Source organism: Odontesthes bonariensis, chromosome 15 (assembly GCF_027942865.1).
Source record: "Odontesthes bonariensis isolate fOdoBon6 chromosome 15, fOdoBon6.hap1, whole genome shotgun sequence".
In the NCBI taxonomy this organism is placed as follows: Eukaryota; Metazoa; Chordata; class Actinopteri; order Atheriniformes; family Atherinopsidae; genus Odontesthes; species Odontesthes bonariensis.
This window is the reverse complement of record NC_134520.1, coordinates 932,803-949,560: the sequence shown is the minus strand read 5'-3', so window position 1 is coordinate 949,560 and position 16,758 is coordinate 932,803. Positions and strand designations below refer to the sequence as shown.

At 46.5% G+C, this 16,758-nt stretch overlaps 1 protein-coding gene across 1 annotated transcript; it reads left to right on the top strand.

Moving 5' to 3' along the window:
• Nucleotides 1-13,537: 13,537 nt before the first annotated feature.
• On the top strand, nt 13,538-15,343 carry LOC142400907 (E3 SUMO-protein ligase ZBED1-like). Its single transcript, XM_075486161.1, has 2 exons — nt 13,538-14,518; nt 14,804-15,343. The coding sequence occupies exons 1-2, from the start codon at nt 13,538-13,540 to the stop codon at nt 15,341-15,343; spliced, it is 1,521 nt and encodes a 506-aa protein (XP_075342276.1).
• The last annotated feature ends 1,415 nt before the right edge of the window (nt 15,344-16,758 follow it).

Below are 16,758 nucleotides of genomic sequence, written 5' to 3'. Positions count from 1 at the left end.
ATGCAGACTCGGAGACAAAGGTGGAGGTTCAAACAGTTTACTAGAGTACAATAAATGTACAGGCAAAAGTACAAAAAACGTGAGGCAAAAATCGTAGTCAAAAAACAGGCTAAAGGTCGATAATCATTTTTCTAACTCGTCATCTTTCTATCGGTCTTAGTCTTTCCACCATCTTTCCTTATTCTTCTTCTGATCCTTCGTTCTGATTCTTCTTCTTCTTTTTGGATCGCGGGTTCCAGGGTTGGACTCGCGGAGGTGGGGCATGACGTAGGCTTACGCTACACTTTCAGCCAGTGGTAGGCCTGAAACTGTTGTGACGTCTGCCTGGTTGTTTTTTGTAAGACGATCTAATTCTATCATTAGTGTTTGGCAAAACAGAGAAACCTGATTTCTCCATCCCTACGTCTTATGACACGTTCGTCTAGAGCAGTGGTCGCCAACCCGTCGATCGCGATCGACTGGTAGATCTTTGAAACGTTCCCTGTCGATCCCGAAAATTATAGAGAAATAATTACACAAATACATTATGGCTGATGTAACGCTAATGTTCAGTTTCACAAGCGCCTCTCTTTTCTCTCCATCTTATCCAATCCAGTTGTTGTATTTTTTCAGCATAACAATTAAATTGACCAATAAGATCAAAGCAGTAAACTGGCACATTTACTGTGGCAAAATATTGAACTGGCAGATGATAGCTGAAGTAGTGTTGTCAGCTAGCATGGCGGAGGCTCCGAGAAAGAAGTCAAAAATCTATCATTTCCATGAGGAATGGGAAGAGGAATTTATTTTTACCATGGTGAAAGACAAGTGTGTTTGTATGTTGTGCCACCAAACTCTAGCGCAGTCTAAAAGAGGAGATCTGGAGCGGCACTACAACACAAACCACGACAAATTCAGAGACAGTTTACCCGCCAAGAGCGCAATCCGCGCTAGGAAAGTTGCTGAGCTGAAAGCGGGGTTGAAGGCCCAGCAGTCGCTTTTCACAAAACCTGCAGCTCAAAATAAGGCTGCGACTGAAGCTTCATTCCATATTAGTCACCTTTTGGCTAAACACAAGAAGCCTTTTACAGATGGCAATTTATTCAAGGAGGCAATGGCCATCACTGCAGATACGGTTTCCAACGGCTTCAAAAACAAAGACGACATCACAATCGCGCTCCGCAGTGTCCAGCTTGGGCCCAATACGGTGGCAAGGAGGGTCGAGGAATTGTCAGGGGACGTGGATCGACCAGTGCTAAAAGACATGTCACACTGTCAATATTTTTCACTACAGTTTGATGAATCCCTGGATGTAATGGACACAGCTCAACTTGTTGTATTTGTCAGGATGGCGTTCCCTGGTTGCTGCCTGGGGCGAGGGGGCCAGGAGGAGGAGTTGTCCTGCTGGTTCGGGGTCTGTGGTGGCTGGGGGGCTGCTGGCCCCGGATGTGCCCACTGCGCCACACTCCAGCGGAGTTGGGGGATGGATGCATGTGCTGTGCGAGTGTGTGTGGATGTGTTTTTTTTATTTTATTTTTTTATTTCTTTCTTTTTTTCTTTCTTATATGATTTATGGGGTGACTGGGTCTGGGTCTGGGTCCTGCTGTCCTCTGGCCAGCTTGTGCTGTTCCTGATGGGGGGGGGCATTGCTTCTCCCAGCTGCTCGCGGCCTCACCCACCTGTGGGCACGTCTTGACTCCCGGAGCGCTTGCCCAGGGGCACTGGGGCAGGTGCTGGCCCACTGCGGTAGGCTGTCTGGGGCGCCTGGCCCTCTCGGGTGTTGGGCGGGGCCCCTTCCGGGGGGTTTGGTGGCACTCGGGCTCGCGGGGGCCGGCTCATGGGGGCCGGCTACGGCACGCAGCCCATGTCTGGGTGGCGGGGGCCTGGCTGGGCTGGTAGGCTGCCACCTCTGGTCGCTGGGGGGGCTCTGCCCGATGCTTGTGGGGGCTCTGTCCGGGGGCTTCCTCTGCTGTCTTCTGGGGGGATGCGTGGTTGTCCCTATGGTGGGCTTCCCGGGTTCTGTGCTCCTTGGGGGCTGTTGGTGGCCTGGGTCTGGGGGCCCTCTTTGCCTGCTTCTGATTGCTGGGGGGGATTGTGGCCCTATACACTGATATTTAAGCATGGTTATTATGTGGGACCATCTATGTGTATTGCATGTTCATGCACACACACACACACACACTCTCTCACACACATTCATTAGCCCAGTAGCATGCTCACTAAGCAGTTGTTGTGCTGTCCTGTGGTTTAAAGGGGAACTCCGGGGCATTTGAAGCGCGTTTCCATTGCTAGAGGTTGTCAAATACTGATAGTAGGACACAGAGAGGTGCAAATCTGCGCTCCCTGTGTGGAGATCGCGCTGTTTGCACAGCGTGTCATGCGAGGCTAATACGTGGTGGCTAAGGGGCAACTGCTAACCCTTCCACGTAAAACAACAACTTGCACACAGCAGAAACGTCACACCACTTTATAAACCATCCAACAATAAAGTCACAAGCCTTACCATCAAAACCATATGCATGGTTCTCACATTACTGGCATGGGGACGTTACAAAACAACTTTATAAACAGCATGTAACTCACCGGCTGGTTGTAGGCTCGCGCATGTGAAAGCCCAAAAGAGTCAATGGACGATAATCCCATATACAAAACAATTATTTTCTCTAGAAAAACTGCGTTCAAGTATTTAAAACATTACAACAATACATTTCTGCTGTGTGCAAGTTGTTGTTTTACGTGGAAGGGTTAGCGCTTGCCCCTTAGCCACCACGTATTAGCCTCGCATGACAGGCTGTGTGAACAGCGCGATCTCCACACAGGGAGCGCAGATTTGCACCTGTCTGTGTCCTACTATCAGTATTTGACAACCTCTAGCAATGGAAATGCGCTTCAAATATGAGATTGCGGCTGCATGTGCTTTTTTGTTTGTTTGTGTGTGTGTTTGTTCTCTGCTTGTCTGTTTACAGGTGCTCCTGGTGCTTCAATTCAATTCAAATTCAAATTCAAAAATACTTTATTTATCCCAGAGGGAAATTAAATGTTGATGTAGCTCAATTAAATCAAGGAGTTATTATAGATGCTGATGGCTGTGGGCAGGAAAGATTTCCTGTAGCGGTCCGTTTTGCATCCAAACTGAAGAAGCCTTTGACTGAAGAGACTCTGTTTTCCGATAACAGTCTCATGGAGAGGATGTTCAGGGTTGTCCATAATTCTCTTGATTTTATGCAAAATCCTTCTTTGCATTATTGTCTCCAGAGGTTCCACAGTCGTCCCCAGAACAGAACCAGCCTTCCTTATCAGGTTGTTGAGTCTTTTTAGGTCCCTGGTTCTGATGCTGCTGCCCCAACAGATGACGCAAGAGGAAATGACGCTCTCAACAACAGACTTGTAGAAGATCTGCAACATCTTGCTGCAAACCTTGAAGGACCTTAGCTTCCTCAAGAAGTACAGTCTGCTCTGTCCTTTCTTGTAGATGGCTTCACTGTTGTGTTTCCAGTCCAGTCTGTTGTCCAGATGAACACCAAGGTACTTATATTCCTCAACCACCTCCACTTCTTCTCCCATGATGGAAACAGGGTTTGATCTGACCTTGTTTCTCCTGAAATCTACAATCATCTCCTTTGTTTTGTTAACATTCAAGATGAGATGATTGTTCCCACACCATGCCACAAAGCGGTTCACCAGCTCTCTGTACTCAGCTTCTTGTCCATCTCTGATACACCCGACAACTGCAGAGTCATCTGAATATTTCTGTAGATGACAGGAGTCTGACTTGTACTGGAAGTCTGAAGTGTACAGAGTGAAAAGGAATGGTGAGAGTACAGTCCCCTGTGGTGCTCCTGTGCTGCTGATCACCTGGTTAGACACACAATTCTTCAGTCTGACAAACTGTGGTCTGTTTGTCAGGTAGTCATTAATCCAGGTGATTGTTGAGGCCTCCACCTGAGTCTTCTGGAGTTTCAGACGAAGCAGATCAGGCTGAATTGTGTTAAATGCACTGGAGAAATCAAAGAACATGATCCTCACAGTGCTGCCTGCTTTGTCCAGATGACAGTGGGTTTGTTGAAGCAGGTGTATGATAGCGTCTTCAACTCCAACTCCATGGCGATAAGCAAACTGCAGGGGGTCCTGATATGTGCTGGTTTGCTTACACAGGTGGGTCAACAGGAGTCTCTCCAGGACCTTCATGATGTGGGATGTCAGGGCAACAGGTCTGTAGTCATTGATGTCTGAAGGATGAGATTTCTTTGGTACCGGAACCAGACAGGATGTCTTCCACAACAGTGGTACCTTCTCTTGGGTCAAGCTAAGGTTGAAAAGGTGTTGCAGAATCCCACAGAGCTGCTCTTCACAGTAGGGATGCACCGATACACATATTTTCACTTCCGATCCGATTCCGATAACTAAATTTGGATATCTGCCGATACCGATACTATTCCGATATCTCTGATAACAGTCTTGTTCTTTCAAATTTATACAGCTGGGCATGCAGGCAGGCAAAAACGTGCACACACACAAACACACACTTAGTTTACATTAAGTTAATGTCATTAAGAAATATTCACGTTAAAGTTAGGAATATGTTAACACTTGATTCAGCAGCATTTTGATTAAATTGCAACAAAAAATGCCTCACCTGTCCTTGTATCGAGCGTCCACTAAAGTGGCAACAACATAGAGTGGCTCACTGTTCCCACTTGCATTTCACGCTGCAGGTCTTCCAGGCGAGACTGTGCAAGCTGTGAATGCTTAAAGTGATAGTTCGGAGTAGATTCATCCTCATTTGAACCGTGACATCCAGCCAAGTAGCCCACTCGAAGTTTTTCCGATCTTGGCTGAACATCAGCTGAGTTACTGAGTTATTCCGAATAGCTTAGTACAAGCGCTAATGGACCCTGGCAGTATCTCCAAAATTACCACACTAAAATCACATGCCATGACACCAAACTTCTACAGTAGTACAAATATGGTCTGTACTCACAAAACGATGCATTTGGAAATTTGTACATAGTCCAGGAGTTTATTATTATCAACACAAGCCTGATAGCTTCTCTGCAGCTAAAGCTGCGTCGACGACACTTCCTTGATCTGGGAGCTTCAAAGTAAGATGAGGGTTGATCTACTACTGTAGACAACAAAGCAAGGCTGCTCAATTTCTCCATTGATAAAATAAATTCACAACTCTACAACATAAAAATTCATAAAAAATCATGTAGAATATAGCACATACTTTGTTGTCTACAGTAGGCCATCTGTGCTGGGAGTCGCAGCCATCTCACTAACCTGGGTGAGTAACATGCCAGTTTTGACATCTGATGGCAATGTGAAAAGCGATTATGCATAAAGCTGGATTTACAGTTGACGAGTCACTCACAGCGGTGGCGGCCTGTGACGTCAAAATGGCGTTTCAGGCATGGCGCGTGCCTTGAAAAGACGGCCAGCGCGTTGTCGTGCACCAGTCGATTTCTGTAACTTGGCTGCGCCGAGAACGACAAACCGGATGGACCAATTTGAGACCAGGCTCAGTCAGGAGGTGCGTTTGTACAGCAGCTGTACGAAACTGCAGGGAAACAGCACAGGGACCACTAAACTCCCAAAACTCGTGGACAGAGATTGGCAGAACTTTGGGGAAAGAGGGAGAGTTCTGTAAGAATGTGTGGAAGAAGCTACGGGACAGATACGTGAAGGCAAAGAAGAGGGCAGAGACTCCAAGTGGTGATGCCGGGGGCTTCAGACCTTCACCTCTATTGACTGAATTGAAAAATTAAAATGATCCAGATACTGCAGCAGTACAATTAATGACAGTGTTCCTGCTCTTCATTGTTTTCTTCTCCACTTTCGTGGTTGGAGAGTAGCGGTAACCTTCACGTAGCAGCAACACCTCTGTGACGGAGAAAATTGCAACTACTGGCGCATCGATTTGCGCCACTATATGTAGCCGGCACGAACACCGGCATCAACACCGCTCGCGCTAGCAGACGCGGCAACCATGCTAGAGGCTTATGATGGTACATAATTGCACTGAGCTTATTTACACTGACTGAGAATTTTGTTAAAACACAATTATTGTTCTATTTTGATAGTTGCATTGAGAATTTTGAGTTCTATTTTCTAAAATGCTGATATTAATGTGACTTGAATGAAGCTCCAGTGGATAAACATAACACTTGATATGATCTGCTTGTCTACCATAAATAAAATTTTGTCCTCATATAAGTGGAAAATTCCACATTCCTTTTCTTTTTGTGTTGAAATGAAATTGAATAACTTAGAATTGAAGTTGATTAGTTGATGTGAAGCTATGGCCAGTTTGATATGCTAGTTACATTGTTTCCTTTGTTGCATTAATTTGAATGTTGGTCCACAGCATTTCATGTAATTCAAATACAACTAGCCTGATTAAAAGGCGTCAAGTTGGAAGTACAATCTGGGCTGTCTTTTTCTCTCAATGCTTCAATAGGTAGATCTTGCCTCTCACCAAGGTGGAGGTCAGGGATCTTGGGCTTAAAACGGTTGGAGACCACTGGTCTAGAGGATTCTGAAAACACCACCACTTGTTGAAGGTTAAAGGCAGAATCAAGAATCTTTATTGTCACTATGCAGGCATAATGAAATTTAGTTCAGGAGCTCTTGGCTTTGGATACACAAAAGATATAAGGCACACAGTATAAAGATATCTAAATAATATACATAAGAATAAAAATACTAAAAGTTAAAGTAACTAGTTACAGTGCAATCCGATTGTTGTATGACTGTATTGCACATATTGCAGCATAAGTAAGTCAAATAAAAGTGCAGTGCATTGCGAGTCTCTGTCTGCAGAGGTTTATAATAATCAGTCTATGGGTGGGGGTGTGGGGTGATGGATTTTACAGCTCTGGGGAAGAAGCTGTGTCTCAGTCTGTCGGTGTGGGTTTTGATACTCCTGTACCTCTTTCTGGATGGAAGAGGCACAAATAGTTCATGTCCTGGGTGGGTTGGGTCTGTGGCTATACCACCGGCCCTCCTTTGGACCTGGCCGTCATATAATGAGTCCAGGTGTGGGAGAGGACTCCCCACAATCCCCTGTGCTGGCCAAGTGCTTCCTGTCCTGTGCAGTGCAGCTCCCATCCCACACTGTTGCACTGAGACAGAGGATGCTCTCTGTTGTGGCTCTGTAGAAGTTTGTCAGAAGCTGAGGGGAGAGTCCAGTCCTCTTCAGCTTCCTCAGGAAGAAGAGCCTTTGTTGGGCCTTCTCCACCAGGTGGGATATGTGCATGGACCAAGTGAGGTCAGATGTGATGTGGATGCCCAGGAACTTGATGTTGTCCACCCGCTCCACCTCCGCCCCATGAATGAGGAGAGGGGTGTGTTCTGTCTTCCTGGATCTCCTTAAGTCCATAATGACCTCCTTGGTCTTGCTGGTGTTCAGGACCAGGTTGTTGTCTGAACACCATCCTGTCAGGTGCTGGATCTCCTCTCTGTAGTGAGTCTCATCGTTGTCCGATATGAGACCCACTACAGTGGTGTCATCTGCAAACTTCACACCATGTTTGTTGGGTGAATAGCAGAACAGTCTTTTTATTCATAAAGCTTCCCTTGGCATAGCAAATGTGTTTGGCATAAATGGTATTCAGATTACAATTCTGCTGCCATAATGCTGGACATGAACTTGATGATGATGGCGCCCCTGTGTTTGGCTGGCCGTCTCTCTCTGCTAAGCGTATTACTGTTTTTCTTGTTTTTGCTGTCTGTTACACGGAGTGTATCACCGATCCAGGTGTATGATCGCCTGACACTTCTTTATATTCGTAAGTCGCTGGATAAACTGCCTGTTTGTGGCTCTTACGGACACTCAAAGAGGCCTCCGCCTTTCCTGGAGTCTTTACCACCGTATATACGGCGTCTTCCTTGCTGGCTACCTCCTAAAAATCGCCGCAGAAAACGCGGAAAGCGAGGAGGAGTCCTCGTTAAACTAAAAAGGTATCTGACGTCCCCTCTCCACGATCCACGCCGTCCACCAGCTGGATCCTCCACAGGCTACAATGGCTACGACTTGCAGGGATCCACAGAGTACAGGTACCGGTGGCTCCGGCCGGTTCTCCATGACACCGGGGTGGTCTTTCCGTGTTGTCGGCTGGTGCGGAGCTCCCAGCGGGGCTGTGTGCCGGGGAATCTCCGCCTGCTCAGTCGCTTCTCCCATCTGACTGGCCGACGATTGGTTCACACGGCACTCATAAATACCAGATCCCTCGCAAATAAGACATTTATACTGAATGACTTTTTTACATCACGCCACCTGGATTTCCTCCTGCTGACAGAGACCTGGTTGAAACCAGGTGATAACAGCGCCTTTTCGGAGCTCCTCCCTCCCGGCTGCTCCTTCTTCAGCACCCCGCGGGCTACCGGTCGGGGGGGCGGTCTGGCTGCTATATTCAAGGAGAGCTTTAGATGCCGGTTGATAACCGCTAGCAATTACCCCAGCTTCGAGCTGCAGCTGTTCGTGATCAACGTCACTTGTCCTGTGCTGTGTGCCACAGTGTATCGCCCACCTGGATTTAATAAGGACTTTCTTCAAGAGTTCTCTGAATTTTTGTCCGATTTTATCCCAAAGTTTGATAAACTCTTGATCTGTGGTGACTTTAATATTCACGTCTGTTGTGCTGACAATCAACTGGCCAACAGATTTAAAGGCCTTTTGGAGTCCTTTGATCTTACACAATCTGTCAATGCACCAACACATGACCTTGGGCACACTCTTGACCTTGTCATCTCCCGTGGGCTTTCAGTTTCCCTCAGAGAAATAGTCGTCACTGCTATCTCAGATCACCTCCCTGTTGTCTTTGATTTTGCTGCCCCCCTACCAGCCAATAAGCCTGTTCCCCCAGCTCGCAGATGCCGTACCTTTTCTCCAACAACGGCTGATGAGTTTGCTGCTGCCTTCAGGGACTCTCAGCTGCTTGATGACAGGGTGCTGCCTACTCCCCTTTGCCCTGACTCCCTACTCTCCACTTTTAAATCCACCTGTTCTGCGATTCTTGACTCAGTTGCCCCTTTCCGGCAAAAACGATCCAACACCAGGTCAGATCCCTGGTTGAATGGCCACACCCGTCTGCTCAGACGCCAATGCAGACAGGCTGAACGGCGTTGGAAAAAGGATAAACTGCATGTATCCTTGGGCTGGTTAAGGGACAGTTTGGCTTCTTACCAGAGAGCTCTAAAAGAGGCCAAATCCAACTACTTGTCCTCTGTTATAGCCAATAGCTCCCATCAACCAAGACTGCTATTTAACACTATTGACTCTGTTGTTAATCCACGCCCCACTGTCCTGTCCGATGCCTCCACTTCAACCTGTGAAGAGTTTGTCTCCTTTTTCACCGATAAGGTGGCATCTGTCAGGCAGAATATCAGGAACCTGGATATGTCCCCTGTTGTTGAGTGTGCTCCTCTGGCTCAGACTGCTGTTTTTGAGCGGTTCGACACCGTCTTGCTGTCGGCTTTCACTAAGGTGGTTAGTGGCATGAAACCCACGAACTGCCCCTTAGACATAATTCCAGCTAAGCTTTTAAAAGAGGTTTTTAGTTCTGTTGGGTCAAGTCTCCTAGTCTTAATTAATACCTGTCTTAGCTCTGGGTCTGTTCCAGCTGCCTTCAAACACGCCATGGTTAGGCCCCTCCTGAAAAAACCTCATCCTGACCCCTCTGTGCTCTCAAATTTTAGACCTGTCTCCCACTTGCCTTTTCTTTCCAAGGTTTTAGAAAAAGTAGTTTTTATTCAACTACAGGCATTTCTTGAGAGCAATTCTGTTCTCGAGAAATTTCAGTCCGGTTTTAGATCCCGACATAGCACAGAATCTGCGCTGTTAAAGGTGCACAATGATATTGCGCTGTCTGTTGACGCTGGGAACCCTGCTGTGCTGGTGCTGCTGGATCTCACAGCTGCCTTTGATACAGTAGACCATGCAGTCCTTGTATCCCGCCTTGACCAGTATGTAGGCATCCGTGGCACCGCTCTCCAATGGTTTAGGTCATATCTGGCAGGCAGGAGTTTTGCTGTTATGATTGGTGACCTCTGTTCCTCAGACTCACCCTTGTCCTGTGGGGTACCACAGGGTTCTATTCTCGGCCCTATTCTATTTTCTTTATATTTGCTACCCCTGGGATCAATAATCGAAAAACACGACCTGTCCTTCCACTTTTATGCCGACGACCTTCAGTTATACTTGCCAGTGCGAACAAATGATGACACTGCTTTCTCCAAGCTTCTGGACTGCATCTCGGACATAAAGCAGTGGCTTGCACAGAACTTTTTACTCCTGAATGATGACAAGACTGAATGTATTTTATTTGGGACTTCAGTGATGTTAAATGCTTTTACTTTAAATTCTGGTTCTCTGGCCCCGCATTTTAAATCTCATGTGAAAAATCTTGGTGTTACATTTGATAGTGGGCTGAAGTTTAACAAACAGATCAGCTCAGTCGTCAGCACAAGCTTCTTCCAGCTCCGCCTGTTGGCCAAAGTGAAGCCCTTCCTCAGTCGGCAGGACCTTGAAAAGGCAATCCACGCTTTTATCAGCTCCAGACTGGATTACTGTAATGCTCTCTATGTTGGCCTCAGTCAGACCTCTCTCTCACGTCTTCAACTTGTGCAGAACGCTGCTGCCCGATTTTTAACGGACACTTCTAGGCGCGAACACATTACTCCTGTGCTATCGTCTCTTCATTGGCTTCCGGTACGATTCAGAATCGATTTTAAACTCCTGTTGTTTGTTTTTTACGCCACTAATGGCTTGGCACCTTCTTATCTGTCAGACATTTTAACTTTTCGCAACTGTGGTAGAACCCTGCGCTCTTCAGGTCAGCTTCTTTTAGAGGTCCCAAGGTCGAGATCTAAGCAGTGGGGTGATCGTTCCTTTGCCATTGCTGCTCCTAGACTGTGGAACAAACTGCCCCCTGATATCCGCACCATCACTGATCTCGGCCTTTTTAAATCGAAGCTTAAGACCCACCTTTTTAGACTGGCGTTCCAACTCTGATTAGGGCCACTATGCTCATTCTTTCCGCTCTAATTATCTTAATTTTATACAAATTTTATTCAATTAATTTTTATTGCACTTGTGGAAGGCTTTTAATGCCCTGCATCACTTTTAGCACTTTTAGCACTTCTACCATTTTTGCATCGTGTTTTATGTTTTGTTTTACGTATTGTTGTTTTTTATCCTGTTGTAAAGCACTTTGAGTACCAGTTGGTGATTGTAAAGGGCTATATAAATTAAATTTGATTGATTGATTGATTGATTGACAGGACGAGAGGTTAAAAAAAAAAAAAAAAACGTCTCTCGCTTCAAATTGAGCTTTAATGTTGGCCTGTTGGGAATTTGATATACGTGGCTGAGATGCGGATAATTCTGTCCCACACGGCTGGCATGGCTCGGGTCAGGGTAGACTGGCACAGTCCCAATCGGTTGACCAGCTCCCTCTGGAATGCCCCGGTTGCTATAGGAACCCCAGTGTGCACATCACCTGTGAGCACAGGCAGCGCATGGCTCCTCGCTGTGTTGCGCTCCAACGCCGGCCGCAGCTCTGCGCACAGTTCCAGGAGGATTTCCCTCAAAACGGCTAATGAGTCAGTCGCCATCATATGCCAGCAAATCCTCTCTGTCTCTGAACACACACTCTCTTCGAATTGCACCATTTGCAAAGTATTCTAAAACTGCTAAAGCAGCCATTGTTTTTAATGGTATGCATTGCACCACTTTGTGCTGCTTTTATATCCACTCGTGTAACTGCAGACAAATGGGTGTGTTAATTTTTTATCAGTATTAATTGTTCATGAATCTCAAATGTGCACATCACTGTCTGAGGACAAATTGTTTTCACATTTATTTATTCTAACAGTTTCCCAATATCACTTTAGGTGTCGCCAAAGAATCAGCAGCTGTAGAAAAGTGCGTACGCCAGCCCTGAAGTTGGCGTGAGGCACCGCACATTTCCACGGTCTTTCTGACGTGAAAACGTGCGTACGCACCCTTTGTACATGAGGCCCTTGGTGTTGCTGCAGGACAAGAGCCTGGGGTTGCTCCCCAAGCGGTGGCAGATGAACAGTTTCTCTGCTGCCAGGTGTGTCGAAGCGTGCAAAGAAACTGTTCAGGGTGTCAGGCAGGGTGGGGTCGTGGCTGATCTTCTGGTTGCTGTTCCTGTAGTCCGTTATGGTTCTGATGCCTCTCCACATTTCCTGGGATGTTGCAGTAAACTTGATCTAATATGTTATTGTCTCTGGTAGAAAAGTGAATGAACTTCTTGAATTTTGGAAGCACTGCTTTGAGTTCCACATGATTGAAGTCTCCCGCCACAATCACAGCTGCCTTCGGGTTGGAGTTCATCTGCCTGCTTACTAGACAGTAGAGCTCCTCTAGTGCTAGCTTAGCATTAGCCCACGGTGGAATGTAAACAGCCATGATCAGGATGGAGCAGAACTCTCTCACTGTCTTGAATGGCCTGCATTTCACAGCCACGTATTCCAGATCAGGTGTGCAGTGCGTTCCGATGATGTGTGTGGCTGTACACCAGGAGTTGTGGATGTAAAGCGCGAGCCCTCCGCCTCTGCTTTTACTAGAGGCTGCAGTCCTGTCTGCTCGAAACAAAGAGAGTCCCGCTAACTCGACCGCGCCGTCGTGTGTTTGAGTCCAGCCAGGTCTCTGTGATGATGGCCACACAGCTGTCCGTCCTCCTCGAGATGATCCTCAGCTGAATCTCGTCCATTTTGTTGGCGATAGGGATGTTAACCGATGACCGCATGACCGATGGTTGACCGAATCAACGTCGTCCGGTTAGAATTTTTCTGCCGTCGGTTATTAAAAAAAAAAAAAAAAAAAAAACCTAACCTCACTATAGAAACCCTTACTATATCTTTAGAAATGTTATGTGAGCATGAGACATCCCACGATGGAAGAACAACCGCAGCAGAGCTCACGTAGCGCCCTCCTCAGAGGTCCTCTCTTACACCGGTTGCTATGACAACTTGTACGCCGTACATGACGGGTCCTGTCAGCGCAGTTAAAAAAAAAATCGCCACTATTAACCTAAATAAAGCCAATGTGAAGCACGTTAACCATTATGTGGAAACAGTTAGAACATATAGGCCTAATAAACTTTTATTGTTATTAAAAATGAAACTAGACAAATGTTGCAAATATATAACAGACAAATTGATCAAAATGAATCTATGTGATAGGCTAGGGCCTATTTGGCGCGAGCTTAGAATGCTCAGAACGTGAACAAAAAGTACAAAGCTGACGTATTAGCAGACAACCATGAAAACAATGAAAGGGAAAAGCGCAGTGTGGGAACACTTCATTAAAATTAACGACAGCGATGTCAAATGTACGCTATGTGACACCACGTTGAAGTACAGCAGCAGCACATCAACGATGTTGTACCATTTAAAAATGCACCATCCTCAAGCCTCAACCAGCGGTGACCGGAGAACAAGCCAACCAACGGTGTTAGCTATGCTAGGAGGTAGCTCTAGGAAGTGTGACCAGCAGCGGTCACAAATGATTACAACTAAAATATGTCAGATGGTGGAAAAGGATTTGCTTCCTGTGAGTGTGGTGAGCGGAGAGGGCTTTTTAGAGCTCTTTAAATACCTGGAGCCAAATTTTTCTGTCCCATCACGTCAGACGATCACATCCAGGATCGAGCATCGTTTTGCCAGCAAGAAGGGTGAGCTCCTCGCTGAGCTCTCTGCTGTCAACTACGTGGCCATCACCACAGACTCATGGACTGCGCTCACCACCGAGTCTTATGTGACGGTAACGTGCCACTGGATTGGCAAGGAGTGGCAAATGCAATCTGCAGTTCTTATGACAAGAAGTATGGCAGGCAGGCACACAGCTGACAACCTCGCTGCATCGCTGAAGGAAGCTGTGGACCAGTGGGGCTTGACAGGGAAGGTTGTCGCGTGTGTCCACGACAACGCGAGCAACATAGTGGCTGCCAACAACCGGGAGAGAGTGGACTGGATGTCGGTGTCTTGCTTTGCGCACACCCTGCAGCTGGCAATCAACGACGCATTCAAGATTTTCGTCCATAGAGTGATATGTGCTGCGGGAAAATTAGTGCGCCATTTCAGCCACAGCACCGTAGCATGTAAGGCATTGGAAGAAAAGCAAGAACAGATGCAGCTGCCGAAACATAAGCTCATACAGTCCTGCAAGACTCGGTGGAACTCGGTCGTGGACATGTTCGAGAGGCTGCTGGAGCAGCGGTGGGCGGTGACGGCCGTCCTCTCCGACCGCACCGTGACCAAGCTCCAAGATGCCAGAGTCTTGGAGCTCACTGATGAGTACTGGGCAATAATGGGCGAGCTCAAACCCCTCTTAGAAACCCTGAAATGTGCTACAACGCTAATTTCATCCGAGAAGACCGTAGCAATCTCCCACATTTACCCCATCACCTTCAGCATCATCAGGAAACACCTGCTCGTTGCTGCAGATGAAAGGCCTCGGGTGGCGGAGTTTAAGAGGACGGTTCTACGATCACTAAGTGAACGCATGGAGGTAAGTTATTTTGTCTATAGGCCTAGTATTTTAATTAAGTAGCCTAAGGTCATATAGCCTATATAGTCAATCATTACATATTTAATGATTAATAAAACCACGCCAGGCCTATATTTTATTAGCCCATTATATTTTTGTAAGCTAGGCCTATATGTTGTTATAAAGAAAAATGATTAATTAATCGCATGTGTTCTGTAGGCATGTTGCCTATGCGTACATGTTATGTGGCTATATCTCATTAACAATTAGGCTAATTACATACATTTTATTTACATTCTTCGTCAGGTTGACAGCGAACGCTTGGTTTCAATGCCAGCGCTGATCGCTTCAGCCCTCGACCCACGGCACAAACACATCCCGTTCCTGTCACCAGCAAAAAGAGAGGCAGTGTTTGAGAAACTCAAGCAACTCTGTGCTGACGTGGAGCACGCGATGGGTGAGGACATGCCTGGTGCTATAGGAGAAGGGGACGGTGCGGTGACAGCAGGCCCGTCTGAAATCAGCTGCAGGAAGAGTGCGATGGCTATGTTACTGGGGGACGACTACAGCACAGCCGATGCCGCGGATCCTCAACTGGAGGTGGACACGTACAGAAAAGACAGCCGCCCTTCACTCGACAGCAACCCGCTGGAGTGGTGGAGGGCAAATCATCCGCGCTTTCCCCGGCTGGCGAGCTTGGCAGAGCGCTACCTCTGCATCCCCGGAACCTCTGTACCATCGGAGAGAGTTTTCTCTGCTGCGGGACTTGTGGTGAATCGCCTGCGCACACGTCTAACTCCGGAGCATGTGGACATGCTCGTGTTTTTGAATAAGAATAATTCATAGCCTAATATAAATAATGGGGTGGTGGGGTGGGTAAATTGATCAGTTGATCAGGCCTATTTCACACGGTGTTTATGTGTTCATGTTTGCCGTTTTTAACATTGTTTCAGTTCAAGTTCACCGTTATGTCTTTTGGAAAAAACAATAAAAAAAAGGTAGAAATTGTTCTCATCGTTATTGCACCATTCTCACCCATTCTCACAGTCATTTTGACGTGAGAAGTTAAGGGTTGCATGTAGGCTAATGCAAATGTATCCTGACGGCAATATTGTGACAACCTTCACTGCCAGCTTGTTAGTGGCTGCGTGTGGACTACGACATAATGATAATTGTAACACTGTAATGGCAAAAGACACAAGACTAACTTAGCCTACTTGTTGTGATATATTCATCTGTACTTAAATGGCAAGACGACAGGAACTTATTGCAAAGGATTTTGTGCAGCATAGGCTACGCCACAGAGGCTGTTGGCATTCGGTAAGTTTTTTTTTTAACAAAGTCATTGGTTAACCTACTTTCCTGTAACACCGCCAAATGCACCGTTCTCTGTTTGTGACTTTGTAACGGGGGCTTTTAACAGCCCGAGTTCGGTGCCGCGTTTGATTCGTGTTTAAAAAGTACCGTGACTGGAAGGGCGCCGTTGCGCGTAATGTGTGGCTGTGCGTGTCTGCGCAGGCACAGCAATTATTTTTCTACACAAAACCCTTATTCCTCCACAAGTACGCCTAGAACTAGTGGTCAATGATTGGGGAAAATGTATAATACCAAGGGCACGAACTAACATTGATTGTGTGGTGGGAGCTTAACCAGTCGGCAGAGAAAGACGCGCGACAGGACACAGATATCATAAATGGCACTTATAGAATTTTCGGTGACCGACTTTAATCGACTAATGAGGCTCAGTGGTCGGTTAAGACTTTTTTTAAATTTCGCCATCCCTTGTTGGCGAGTGATCTTACATTGGCGAGGAAGAGACTGGGAAGAGCTGGTCGGTGTGGGTTAGCATGTAGCCTAGCGCGCACGCTGCATTATTACCCTGCTTTTGTTTACGGTGTCTCCTAGGCCGAAGGCAGGAGGTGGCGACAGCCATTCTGGTCCGTTGAATCTCTGGTGGTATGAAATCCAACTCAGGGGGTGCATCAATTTGACAGTTTCCACCATACTGAATTAATGCTTCCAGTGACTGGAGCAACACCAAAAACACGTACAAAACAAACAAATGGCTGCGTGTGTATGCGCCACCATCTTAGGACCAATTTTTTTTTTTTATACATATATATATATAACATTGGCTTATGATATAAAGACATCAAATAACAATATAATATATAATAATATATGTTATAACATAACATAGGTAACGATTATGAGTCTCAAAATTCAGATGGATATCTGTAAAGTTACGACGTATGAATAAC

Coding starts and splice junctions, on each gene's coding strand:
- LOC142400907 (XM_075486161.1), top strand. CDS start 13,538: ATGGTGGAAAAGGATTTGCTTCCTGTGAGTGTGGTGAGCGGAGAGGGC. Junction 14,519..14,803: donor CACTAAGTGAACGCATGGAG/GTAAGTTATTTT, acceptor ATTCTTCGTCAG/GTTGACAGCGAACGCTTGGT.